This window comes from Hypanus sabinus, chromosome 16 (assembly GCF_030144855.1).
Source record: "Hypanus sabinus isolate sHypSab1 chromosome 16, sHypSab1.hap1, whole genome shotgun sequence".
NCBI classification, from domain to species: Eukaryota; Metazoa; Chordata; class Chondrichthyes; order Myliobatiformes; family Dasyatidae; genus Hypanus; species Hypanus sabinus.
In genome coordinates, this window is record NC_082721.1 from 70,776,204 (window position 1) to 70,790,981 (window position 14,778).

Genomic DNA, 14,778 nt, shown 5'->3' on the forward strand with positions numbered 1-14,778 from the left:
CGGGCTTTTGGGCAGATCGGCGCGAGGGGGTCGAGAGAGAGGACGCAATGCTCTAAGCTGGGCGAGGATCGGACCCCAAAGGGGGGTCCGAGGCCGGGAGATTCTCCGAGGGGGGGGGGGGGATGAAGCTAGATGTGCTTGGTTGACCACTCGGAGGGTCCTGAGCTGTTTGGAGAGTCGAGGAGTTCGGAGGGTCCTGAGCTGCGAGTCGAGGAGTTCGGAGGGGATCGAATGGTGGCCAGAAGACTTCAGTAATTGAGCTCCAACGGCTGTGCACGAAGTGGTTTGGACTTTGATAAGTTTGGCGCCTTTTCTTTAATTTTCTCTTCATATATACTGTATCGTTATTAATCACTTAGTTATAGTAACCTTTATAAATTGTACTCATTTAATCACATATGGTGTACTGTCTGTTTTTGGGCAAGGCGGGGACATCACATAGCATCCACACCAGCTGATTACCCAGTTTGGCGGGGCCGAAGGCTGCTCCCCCTAGACGAGAACGAGCTGAGCGAGCCTGAGGCGACCCAGGGGGTTACACACAATTGCTGACAAAGTTATTGATATGGTCTATCAACTCTTTAAATCCCTCAATCTAATTTTCAACCTTTCTTACAAAATTCACCATGTACACCTCTGCAATCGACTTTAATTAAATTGAAGACTCCAGTTTTTGGTTCTAAGGGAAATAAAGCTAGCCTGTCTATGGCTGATATATTCAAAGGAAACAGAACTGAATGCAGTTCTGGAAAACAGACAGGGCTTGACAGTCACAGAACTGGAAACGCCCTTCAAACACCCTTCAAACCAACTGAACTATACTCCCTCCATGTTTATTTAACTTTACCAATGGGGAAAAAAAATTAATGAGAGGCTGTAAAATGGAACTATTAATAGAAGCAGCTGTTGGCACTTAGCTCTGTTTCCTTCCTTGTAAACATTGCTTCATGCTGACTCTTGCAGTCAATGTCTTTCCAAAGGAAGGTAATCAACCTGAAGTATTAATTCAGATTCTCTCTCCACAGCCACTGCCTGACCTGCTGTGTGTCTATTTTAAACCATTCGATCTACCTCATTAAAAATATTAAACCTTCCAACTATTTCTCCTTCACTGCAAACTTCTCTTATCTCCAGAGTCATTTGCTGTCCAAGACTTGTTAATGCAGAGTCGACATGGAGAGGCTAAGTTCTGCAGACAGTAGTGATCGTGGTCTTTATCCGTCCCTCTGGATCTGGGAGATGATATTACGATTACTAGGCTGTTGTACTGGCCTAGATCATACCTTTCTGCTGAACCACATTCCTCCCTTTTACCAGCACTAAAACACCACCCTCATTCTGTCTAAGTAAGAACACCTGGAATATCTAATTGCCAATACAGTTCACCTCGGAACCATCATTATAATGAGCAGTTGATCAAACACATCCAACTGCACTTACACCATAAGTTCACTAAACGCTAGGATGCTTCATACATTGATATATTATGCCTTCAATTTTAATTATTTAACATTATTTCTTCAATAGAACTTTGATGCACATTAACTACTTCCTACAATATCACTTATATCGCTCTAATTCTATGCCATTCCACAGAACTGAATCATTCCCATCCCCTTTCACTTCACAATTGTTTTGTTTAAATCCCATCTACAGCTTTTTCATTCAATTTACTAAAACTTGAGTAAATCATAAAAATCAATGGTGTTGAAGATTAGGAGTACAGTCATAGGCTAGATGATCAGAGCAATGGCAAATAGAATTTAAAGGAGATAGGTATTAAGTAGAGGACTAACAACGTAGTGAAGATAATAAATAATGCATTTGGATTGGACGTATATAACGAACACTTGTGAGTATTAAGGATCAAATGAATCTTGGTATAGAGGTCCAAAGGTCCTTGAAGGTGACAGCATGGCTGGATAAGGTGGTGGTGAAAAAGACAACTAGGATTCTGCCTTCAATAGCATGGGCACAGGGACGTTATGATACAATTTGATAAAAACATAAGACGATGTTAGACAAACTTGGATCTTTAGAGGCTGAGGGGCAACCTGACTGAAGTATATAAAATTATGAGGGTCATAAATAGGATAGATACGAGGATGAAAATGTCAAATTTCAGACAGCATAGCTTTAAGGTTGGAAAAGAAAAGTTTAAATAAAATTTACAAGGCAGCTTTTTAAACAGAGAGTGGTAGGTACCTGGAATATGTTAGCAGGTTAAGTAATGGAGGTAGATACAGTTGCAATGTTTGAGACGTTTAGACAGATATTAATAAGCAGGGAAAGGAGGATTATCATCCATGTGCAAAATGGTTTGGATGTAGTTCGGAAGTAGTTTGGATTGGCATTAGTCAGCAGAGACATTATGGGCCCAAGGGCCTCTTCCTATGCTCTTCCCATGTTTTATGGTTAAGCCATAATTATGCATTTAAAACATTATTAGACTGTTTTGTATTTTTCTGCTAAGATGATTATAGGAAGGACATAATTGCACTGGAGTGCAGTATCAGAGTTTGTTTTCTGAGGAGTGAAGGGAGCTTATGGTGACTGAACAGAGGTCTACAAAATTGAGGGCCATAGATGAGATATATAGGAAACTTTTTGTCATTAGTAGAGGCTAATGAATGGGAGAAGATTTAGGATAGGGATTTCAGAGGCCCAAAGCAATTATGTGAATTTTGAAGTGTATTAGCTGGACTTGGGGCAACAAGAGATAGCTTCAAAATTACAAAGAGTGGTTGGAGTCTGAAGCAGCTCACTGGAGGCAGAGACTCACAAATTTGAAAAGATTTAAACATGAATGGCCAAGGCATTATGGACCAGACACTGTTAAATGGGGTTGATGTAGATGGGCTCATAGGTGTGGAGAGCCAGAGGGCATGTTTATGAGCTGTCAAGCCTATTCTGGTTCTCAGATGATTTAGGGACAGTCCAACCCAATAGTTTTGTCCAGTACAGGTGGTCTGAACTCTTCCCACTCAATCCCGTTTAACTCCATATGAATTTATGAGTGGTTGTGGTACTAATGCAGAGATTGGTACCTTGAGCTTCCATGTTTTAATCTGAATTTGAGATACTGCAGTGCCCATTCCACCATTTCCTCTGGAAATCTATCAAGATTTGACAGCTTGGTTCTGTGTTATTTGTAATTCTGAAGCTGTCCCCTGTAGCCTCAAATGCACTTAATACACATGAAAAATATCAGCAATTCTTGTGGAACTCTACCTCCAGTACAAAAGAAAGTTATTTACTCTAACTTTGCTTTATATCTCCTGGTCAACTTTTTATCCATGCAATTACTGGCATTCTTATTCCCGTTTTCAGTTTGCAAGCAAGCCTAACATTGGAAGTAAATATCTCTAAAATCTAGCAACGTCCAAGGATTAAACCGAGCATCAAACTTGTTTGCGAGCCGGAACACGAAAACCATCTAACCTGTACACAATCATGTTGTCGTGAAGAAACTGCAACCCGAGAACAACACAAGCCGAGTAAAATCTGCAGAAAAAGAAGAAAACAGTCATTTGCACATTAGCTTTAATTGGGGACACATTCCATTATCAAACAAAGTGAGGGGACACACTGCTCCCTGCACTCTTCACTATAAAGCATGGCTCTAACCAATCTCCACTGTACATTGAAAAGATTGAAGTTCTCAATCTGCATACAGATAAGGGGAGAAATTTCATATAAAGCAGAAAGGAACCCCAACCTTTCTGCTGCTAATAAAACCTCTCAATTCAGTATTATCTTTGCAGGTCTTGCAGTGTCTCGTGCTACTTCCCCTAACACCATTCAAATATTCCTAACTTTTCTCAGTGCTAGGTTTGGTGGGGAAATCCCTGTGTGGCATCTCCGCATGAATTAACACAGCAATAAAAATAAAATGGAAAACGATCAGGTTTCACGTCAAAGAGTGTGGAACTGTAAAGATGATAAATTAGGCTACACTGGTATGGAAACGGTCAGGTGATTTCTGCTTATATATCAAAATAAAAACAGAAAATGCTGGAAACACTCGGGCAGCATTTGCGGACAGAGAACCAGAGTTAACGTTCCAGGTCTGTGACTGCTTCTTTACCAGGAATGCCCACTTCCTGACTTATATTTTCTGTAAAATTCAAATTTTTTCAAGGAATAACAACCCTCAAGAGTCTTGGATTTTAAATGTTAAGTGTTTCCTTTCCTGATTAGCAGAGGTTTCCAGAATTCTATCTCATTTCAGGTTTCCAGCATTGTGTTAATGTTAATTTGGTGAAGTGTTCTTACAGTTCCGTACAATGACAGAGAGACTGAAGAATATACAAGATCCACAATAAAGGTACCAGAACTGATCGACAGTACCTGTAAGGGTAAGCTTAACAGGATAAGGCACCTTTCCCCTTTAGGTACAAACTATCCCTGACCTGGACGTAATTCTAGATACACAGCAAAACTGGTCCTTCAAAATCCTGGCAAGTCACAGGACTAAGCCTATACAATATAATAGAATACATTAAGAATACTGTAAAGCCTGGTAGACTGTCCAGATCAATGTAAACACTGTATTCCAGCATTTAAAAAGGTCTTACAACCAAAAAACACTATTACCAATTCCTTACTAATGTTTAAAAATTGGTGTCCAAGTTAAGAGAGCTGTTGCAGAAACTAACCTAGAAAACATGTCCTGCATCACAGCCATCAGAGGGGAAGAAGCAAAAGAGCATGAACATTATAATATTCATTAAGGAGAGCATCACTGCACTCATTAGGTTGCATGTCCAGCAGGATTTTCACCTTGGGCCATTGGGAGTGTCACTGAGTCATCAGGTGTGGTAACAGGCTCCTTGGCCCCATTCATCTATGCTCAATATGTTACTGAGCAACTATATCCCATCTGCCCACATTCGATCCATTGCCCTCTACATCTCTCATCAATATACTTACCTAGATGGCTTTTAAATGTTGCTAGTGTGCCCACTTTAACTACTGTTTCTGGCAGCTCATTCAAAATACACACTGCCCTTTGCATGAAGCTGCCAATGATGTCCCTTTTAAATCTCCCACCTCTGATCTTAAACCAACACCCACTCTATGGGCCAAAGGCTATGTGTTTTCTCCCTGTTAATGCCCCTCTATACAATAGCTCTATTTATTATGGAACCATGGAATCATTACGGTGCAGGAAAACATTGGACCCAGTGAGTTGATATCAGTCTTGCACCACAATCTGGTTGTCCTGTTCGCAGTCACCTCTCTTTGAGCCCTGGATTTTATTTACTGTCCAGTTACCAACCGACTAATTTCCAACAACCTTACCAGAACTGACTTCCAGTGCACATACCCACTATGTAAAAGTCCTTGTCATATTCTCTTGTTGCTCATGACTTTAGAACTGTGCCCTTGGTGCTTGGAAGTCCATTAATGAAAATACCTTCTCCATGCATACCCTACCTAAGCACATTTATTTTATTTAGAGATACCAAGTGTAGAAAGCCTCACTGGCTCTTCAAGTCGTGATATCCCAACAGCCCCCCATTTAACCCTAACCTAACTATGGGACAATTTACAATGACCAACTAATCTACCAACCGGTACATCTTTGGACAATGAGAGGAAACTGGAGCTGCCAGGGGAAAATCCACACATTCCACAGGGAGGACGTACAAACTCCTTACAGAAAACATCAGGATTGAACTCCAAGCTCTGACACCCCACGCTGTAATATCATCACACTAACCATAACCGTCATAAAATCTTTTGTTGCTTCAAATATATCAACCTCAGCTTCTCCAATCTAACTCCATGACCAAAACTTACTCATCTCAGCAACCATTCTAGTGAATCTCCTACAGCTTCACATCTATCCTAGAGTGTGACCAGAACTGGGCAATACTTAGTTGGAACTTATCTTGTGCTTTCAGCATCAGCTTGTTCTATTGAGTCTCTCCAGAAAGAAATTATCTTCCATTCACCAAAAGGTTTTCTGAATCTAAGCTGCGCTATTGCCAAGACAGGCTTTTCCTTTCTCAGCCAGACAATACTGCAGGTCTGGTCCCATCAAATATCCGCACACTTTGCCAGGGTTTCTTAAATCTTAGAAGGTCAAATTCCCTCTACACAACAAATTTACTAGTTTTCATTGTTTAAAATTCTAAATCAGCAGCCTACATATTCCAGTTCTCATCATGAACACCTGAATGATAGACACAGTGGGACAACAAAACCACATGCCAGTTTATGAAACATCCTTTATCCAAACTTAATTCACAACTGAAACTGTGTCATCTTTGTCCATCTTCAGGGTGGCCACTCATCCAATTTACCCCACAGTCTTTCTTTGAACTTTCTTAATCAATTTGTATGCAACACTTTAATGGAATTTCACATAAATTATACTCTCCAAGTATTACAATAATTAAACTATTTTCTCTAAAACAGAACCTCAACTTTGTCAAAACTTTTGCAACTTTCTTTTAAATATTTTTGACCATCCCAAGCCCTAGCAGACAATTATTCCTTCCTAAATAAAAACACATGGAGAAGTATTTCATTTGTAAAGCAAAGCAAGTTGTGGGTTGTCACAACTATTAGACCATTGTACACTTTTATATTGTATATAAACCAACATACATCTGGATTCACAAAATGCTGGTAGAACACAGCAGGCCAGGCAGCATCTATAAGGAGAAGCACTGTCGACGTTTCGGGCCGAGACGAAGGTCAGGATGAAGGGTCTCGGCCCGAAACATCGACAGTGCTTCGCCTTATAGATGCTGCCCGGCCTGCTGTGTTCTACCATCTGGATTCTCAGCGTTTTAGCTCTCCTTCTTATTGCAATCATATCCATTGGAATCAAAGAGCAGTAAATTGTTCTAGATGACAGTAACAAATTAGTCCCTTCTCTTGACCTCAGCCCTATATTTATTAAAGCAGAAAGCCAATGACGGTCTGGATTTATCACTAGGTTTGCTTCCGTCTCCATTTCCAGCAGTTTGCAATCTATCATCTCCTGTTGTATAAAACCACTCAGAATTCTGAAGACATTTAATAGGAGATCCCTTTGGACCTTCCTCTCTCTAAAATTGAAAGAAAATGGTTATGCCACTTTTTCATAGAAATGAATTGCATTTATTGTTGATTTTAAAAATAAGCAAATCAGCCCAAGCTAAGCTAAAATTTGAGAATTAATACCTCTTGAAACAGCAGTCATAAATCGGTGCCAGACCGATGACCAATGTTTGAAAACTACCAATACTCACACAGCTCTAGGTTCAGAGAAGACATCAGCATGAATGTGCATCATTAGATCACCGCCAGCCGTATACTCCATCACAAAGCACACATGCTCGGGAGTTTGAAAACAGGCAAATAGGTTGACCAGGAATGGATGATTGGAGAGGTTTACTGTCTCGAAGATTCGTTTTTCACACATTAAGCTGAGGAGGCAAGAGAACAGGTTGGTTGGCAAACTGCATTGGTACCAGTACATTTGGGCTGCAAAAAAAATGTAATCAGTGTCACCAGACAGTGCTTTGAGTTTCTACTGAACTGACAACATCATTAAATCAAAGATCTTCTACTACACTGGTCACAATTAAATTCACATCATCTACTGCATCAGTCACAGTATTTAGTTAAAAGCAGGTACAGTTGGAGTTGTAAATGAAAAAAAAACTAGCCCCTTCACCCACCATGTTCAAATTGACTAATCACTGCAAATCCATTTGATCAGCTTCTTGTCCACCATCCACTATGCCTTGCTGATTCAGAACTAATGCTTCTGAAATGAGTACCTGGCCATCTTGGACAGCAAGATCCAGATTCTGATCGCTCAATGGAAAAAAAATTCCTCAGATCCTTTCTGAACTTCTCATTCCTTACCTAACACTTAAGCCTTAGACATCTCTGACATGAGGGAAAAATTCTTACTATCTACCCTATCAATGCCCTTTATGATTTTACATACCTCCATCAGGTCCCTGTTGGCCTCCTCCTTTCCAAGGAAAGCGAACAGTCTCCCTCATAACTGAAAAGTTCCATCCCATGCAAAGTCCTGTTGAATCTCCTCTGCACCCTCTCGAGTATCCTCATGTTCTTCCTATACTATGGAGACCAAACCTGCACATAGTACTCCAGCTGTGACCGAATCAACATTCCACAAAGTTGTACCAAGATTTCCCCATTTTTATAAACTATGTCCTGGATAATGAAGATGAGCAAACCACATGTCTTCTTCACCATCTTTTCTACCTCCACTGCCATTTCTGGGATCTTTGGATTAGTCATAAAGACAGTTATTTCAGCACAGAAACAGGCCCTTTAGCCCAGCTAGTCCGTGCCAAGCAAGATGCCCATCCAAGATACATCCATTTGCTAACATTCGGACTATAACCCTTTAGGACTTTACAATCCATGTACCTATACAACAGTCTTTGAAAAGTTGTTATTGTATCTGCCTCAGCCGTTTCTGCTAGAGCTCATCCTACGTAGACACAGCCCTTTGTGTATGAAAAGCTCTCTCTCTCTCTCTCTCTCAATGTCCTTTGAAATCTTTTCCCTCTCATCTTAAACCTGTGCCCTCTGGGAAAAAGACCGAGACCCTCCTTATCCATGCCACTTAATTTTATACACCAGGTTGTGAAGAGCGAGGAAGAGAACTTTGGCTGAGAGTGGACATCACATAGTGGCAGGTTCTAGTTAAATTCTACACCCATCAATTGTGTGCAAAGCAGTTGTGACTGCAAATTTATCCCTTGTTCATCAAGACCCCACAGTGGCTAACCTTTTGAGAGTGTGAGCCTAAACTGACAATAATCTTCTGAAAAAAAACTCTTGCATACCATGGTCACTTTGAGCAGAGATGATCATTGATTAACAAATTAGTAACAATGACTATGGATATTTCAAAGGGAAACTATGTCTTATTGCTTATTTACATGCATTCATTATTTTTTTTCCTAATAAAGGTATAAAAGACAAATGGAAATAAATGAATCTTTTAGAAAGCCTGCTTAAAATTATTCATATTGATCATTTAAAAAGACAATTGACAAATAATATCACTTCTAGATAATACTGTTATAAGCATTTAAGACTATAAGACCGAAAAGCATTGGATCAAATTAGGCCACTCAGCTCATCTGCTCCGCCACTCCATCATGGCTGATTTATTATCCCTCTCAACCCCATTCTCCTGTCTTCTCCCCATAACATTTGACACTCTGACTAACTAATAACCTATCAACCTCTGCTTGAAGTATACTCAATGACTTGGCCTACTCAGCTGTCCATGGCAATAATTCTACCACCAAATGACTAAATAAAATCTCTCTTGATCTCTGTTCTAAATGGACGCCCCTTTATTCTGAGGCTGTACACTCTGGTCTAGTCTCATTCACTCGCCCAGAACCACGTATTAACCCTTTCATTCCTGGGATCATTCTCATGATCCTCCTCTGACCCTCTCTAATGCCCACACATCTTTTCTTAGATAAAGGGCCCAAAACAGATTCTAAGTGTGGGCTGACCAGTGCACTATAAAGCCACAGCATCACATCCTTGCTCTTATATTCTAGTCTCCTCAAAATGATGCTAACATTGCATTTGCGTTCCTTACCTCTGACTCAATCTGCATGTTAACCTTTAGGGAATTCTGCACAAGAACTCCCAAGTCCCTTCCCACATCTGATTTTTGAATTTTCTCCTCATTTAGAAAATAGTCTATACCTTTATTCTTTCTACCAAAGTGCATAACCGTACACTTTCATACACTATATTCCATCTGCTACTTCTTTGCCCATTCTCGCAATCTGTCCAAATCCTACAGCAAATCTGGCCACAAAGCTATCAATTCCATCATCCAAAATGTTGTCATATAATATGAAAAGAAATTATCCCAATACAGACCCCTGTCCAACACCACTAGTCACCAGCAGCCAACCAGTATAAGACCCTATTGCTCCCACCCTTTGCTAACTACCGGTCAGCTCATCATCTATCCACGCTATCATCTTTACTGTAATACCATGGATTCTTATGTCATTAAGCAGCCTCACGTGTGGCACCTTATCAAAGGTTTCTGAAAATCCAAGTACACAATACCTACTGACTCTCCATTGTCTATCCTGCCTGCTATTTCCTCAAAGAATTCCAAAAGATTTGTCAGACAAGATCTCTCCTTGAGCAAATTAGGTTGATTTCGGCCTACTTCATCATGCGCTCCAAGTACCCAAATCTCAATCTTAATAGTAGACTCCAACATCTTCCAACCACTGAAGTCAGGCTAACTGGCCCATAATTTCCTTCCTTCTGCCTCCCTCCCTGCTTAAAGAGTGGAGAGATATTTGCAATTTCCCAGTCCTCCAGAACTATTCCAGAATTTAGTGATTCTTGAAAGATCATTACTAATACCTCCAAGTCTTTTCAGCTACTTCTTTCAGAACCCTGAGGTATTGTCCATCTGGTCCAGGTGACTTGTTTGCCTTCAGAACTTGTAACTTCCCAACCACCTTCTCCTTAGTAATTGCAACTATACTCTCTTCTGTCCCCTGACGCTCGAATTCTGGCATATTGCAAGTATCTCCCGGAGAAAAGATTGATGCTTAAACTTACACATGACCAAAATATATGAGTTACAGTAGCCACTTCTGCATTACATTTGTCACAAATAAGGCTTATCTTAGGAAAAATATGCGCCAATTTATCTTTGGACATATGGGCCCTGTGCACTATCTTAAACTGAATTAAGATATGGCATGTGCAGATAGATGAATTATTGACTAAATAATAAATTTTACTCAATTTTTTTTGTTTCAGTTCAGTTAGTAGTTTTTTTCCCCTTTATCAATAAAATTTCCAATCTTTTTTTATGATTGCTATGAGTTTTTTTTTGACCATTGTATATAACAGCATAATATTTTACCTATTTGATTTTGATATTATATACTTTGTTTTTATTATTGCTGTTTATATGTCTTTTATATTATCTGTTTGCTAAACTCCTCCTCTGATTGAAAAATGAGAAAAGATTGATACAAAATAGTTATTCATCTGCCATTATTACCTAACCAGGTTTAATTTCTAGTGATCCTACTCTTAGCTACTTTTTACTCTTTATATATTTGAAAAACCTTTTGGTATTCTCTTTGATATTATTGGCTAGCTTACCTTCATCTGTTCTCGCCTTTCTTTGTTAGTTGTCTTCGGTTGCCTTTTAAAAGCTTCCCAACTTTTTGACTTCCTAATAATTTTTGCTATACCATATGCCCTCTCTTTTCCTTTTATGTCATTTTTGACTTCCTTTGTCAGCCACGGTTACCTCATCCTCCCTTTCGAATACATCATCTTTGGGATGTATTTATCCTGCACCTTCCGAGTTGTTCCCAGAGACACACTTTGCTCCACTGTTTACTATCTAAACAGATAGTGTGTGGCTAAGTGGTTAATGCGCTCGTCTAGTTATCTGAAGGTCGCTAGTTCGAGCCTTGGCAGAGGCTGCGTGTGCATCCTTGAGCAAGGCACTTCACCACACATTGCTCTGCGACGACACCAGTGCCAAGCTGCTTGGGTCCTAATGCCCTTCCCTTAGACAACATTGGAGGGGAGACTTGCAGCTTCGGCAACTGCCGGTCTTCCATTAAAAAAAACCCTGCCCAGGCTTGTGCCCTGGAAGCTTTCCAAAGTGCAAATCCATGGTCTATCTAATGGAGGTCTAAACACATACACACTTTGCTATCTAAATAGACTAGATCAGCTATTTTTTCAAAATGTAACATCCAACATCAAGTTTTCGTAACTGCCTCTAGCTGTAGCCGAACTGACGTGAGCTGACATGTAAAAATATCTCACTAATCTCAGGTTCCAAAACGTCATTTATTACTTCATTTGGTAGCAAGATAATCGATATGTATTTTATTTTATTATAGAAACATAGAAAACCTACTGCACAATACAGGCCCTTTGGCCCACAATGCTGTGTCAAACATGTACTTACTTCAGAAGTTACCCATAGCCCTCTATTTTCTAAGCTCCATGTACCTATCCAGGAAGTCTCTTAAAAGACCCTATCGTATCCGCCTCCACCACTGTTGCCAGCAACCCATTCCACACACTCACCACTCTTTGTGTAATAAAACTTATCCCTGACATCCCTTCTGTATCTACTCCCAAGCACCTTCAAACTCTGCCATCTCATGTTAGCCATTTCAGCCCTGGGAAGAAGCCTCTGACTGTCCACACGATCAATGCCTCTCATCATCTAATAAACCTCCATCAGGTCATCTCTCATCCTCCGACGCTCTAAGGAGAAAAGGCTGAGTTCACTCAATCTATTCTCACAAGGCATGCTCCCCAATCCAGGCAACATCCTTGTAAATCCCCTCTGCACCCTTTCTATAGTTTCTCCATCCTTCCTGTAGTGAGGTGACCAGAACTGAGCACAGTACTCCAAGTGTTCTGACTAGGATCCCACACAGCTGCAACATTACCACTCAGCTCTTAAATGCAATCCCACGGTTGATGAAGGCCAATACACTGTAGGCCTTCGTAACCACAGAATCAACCTGCGCAGCTGCTTTGAGTGTCCTGTGGACTCGGACCCAAAGATCCCTCTGATCCTCCACACTGCCAACAGTCTTACCATTAATACTATATTTTGCCATCATATTGACGTACCAAAATGAACCATCCCACACTTACCTGGGTTGAACTCCATCTATCACTTTTCAGTCTAGTTTTGCATCCTATTGGTGTCCTGCTGTAACCTCTGACAGCCCTCCACACTATCCCCAACACCCCCAACCTTTGTGTCATCAGCAAATTTACTAACCCATCCCTCCATTTCCTCATCCAGGTCATTTATAAAAATCACGAAGAGTAAGGGTCCCAGAACAGATCCCTGAGGCACTTCACTGGTGACCAACCTCCATGCAGAATATGACCCATCTACAACCACTCTTTACCTTCTATGGGCAAGCCAATTCTGGATCCACAAAGCAAGGTCCCCTTGGATCCCATGCCTCCTTACTTTCTCAATAAGCCTTGCATGGGGTACCTTATCAAATCCCTTGATTAAATCCATATACACTACATTTACTGCTCTACCTTCATTTACGTGTTTAGTCACATCCTCAAAAATTCAATCAGGCTCATAAGGCACAACCTGCCTTTGACAAAGCCAAGCTGACTATTCCCAATCATATTATGCCTCTCCAGATGTTCATAAATCCTGCCTCTCAGGATATTTTCCACCAACTTACCAACCACTGAAGTAAGACTCACTGGTCTATAATTTCCTGGGCTATCTCTGCTCCCTTTCTAGAAAAGGGTACAAACATCTGCAACCCTCCAATCCTTCAGAACCTCTCCCGTCCCCATTAATGATGCAAAGATCAATGCCAGAGGCTCAGCAATCTCCTCCCTTGCCTCCTACAGTAGTCTGGGGTACATCTCAACTGGTGTTGGAGACTTATCCAACTTGATGCTTTTCAAAAGCTCCAGCAAATCCTCTTTCATAATGTCTATATGCTCGAGCTTTTCAATCCGCTTTAAGTAATCCCTACAATCGTCAAGATCCTGAATACTGAAGCAAAATATTCATCATATACCTCTGCTATCTCCTCCAGTTCCATACACACTTTTCCACTGTCACACTTGATCAGTCCTATTCTCTCTTGCTCTTCACATACTTGTTTATTATGGGTGAGGTTTAAAAAGATAACAAGGGGTTGCACTGTATGCCATGTGCAAACAAAATTTTTATGCATGCCACCCCCAGGCCTCACCAGTCATGGCACTATCTTATCCCGATTAGACCTCCTAAAACAATTCACCTCACACTTATTAGGATTGAACTCTATCTCCCTGCATATGATCAATATCCCTCCATTCCCTGAATTTTCACATCTATCTAATAGCCTCTTAAATTCTTCCAGGCAACCGTCACTTTGTAAAGAAAATACTCAGTTTTCCCCCTCACCTTAAATGCATGCCATCTGGTACTTAAAGAAAAGCATGTCTTAAGTCTTCTTCATCATCCTATCCTCGCGCTTTGCCATTTCATGAAGCTATGCACTTGTACCTCAAGATCTTTCTGTATGTCCATGCTGTTAGCAATCCTGCCATCTATTGTGTACGTACTTCTTGCATTTGACCACCCAAACACCTGACATTTTCCCAATTAAATTCCATCTGTCATGTGTCTGCCCACATTTCCGATATCCCTGCTGAATCTGTTGGCAACCTTCCTCACTATCCATAGTTCCACCATTTTATTGTATTGCTGCAAACTTAATCAGGCCTACATTTTTGTCCAAATAATGTTGGTGGCAAAATCATATCATTGGCAAATGAATTCCAGCATCAATGAACTGCATTATCTTTGGTGAACACACATAAACAGCACACAACTAGCTCTTTTGGCCCACTGTCTTGACACTCTTCCTGCTCACCAAAAATGTTCTGTAACCTTCTTTGCTCTGGAAATTTAGTGCTCATCAAGACAGCTGGTTTGAGGAAGGGATGAAGAGGGAGCACAACTGACACCCCTCCTAAAAATTAGTTCAGGATCAGAGGGGGGAAGATCAGGAGGGACAGTGAAAATACATTAGGGGATGGAGCTGTGAGCATAACTAGTTTCAGAGAAAAATCTGAAGGATGATTGAGCTCCAGTATCTGCAAGTTTTAATTTTTGGAAGATGGGAACTCCAAACTGTATAAACTAGTTGAGGCAAAGAGTATGGATTCACTTAATGGGAGGTGGGGCAACCATAAAGGAAAACAAAATGAAGGGTT

The 14,778-nt window shown here is 40.6% G+C and overlaps 1 protein-coding gene across 1 annotated transcript in view; it reads right to left on the minus strand.

Annotated features, from left to right (window-relative positions):
• The window catches only part of pkn1a (protein kinase N1a), a 139,287-nt gene that overhangs the window by 24,457 nt on the left and 100,052 nt on the right, over positions 1-14,778 (minus strand). The window contains exons 16-17 of the mRNA XM_059992076.1: positions 7,248-7,424; positions 3,442-3,504 (exon numbers count right to left, since the gene is read on the minus strand). Coding sequence (XP_059848059.1) covers positions 3,442-3,504; positions 7,248-7,424 — 240 coding nt within the window. The remainder of the gene's footprint in view (positions 1-3,441; positions 3,505-7,247; positions 7,425-14,778) is intronic.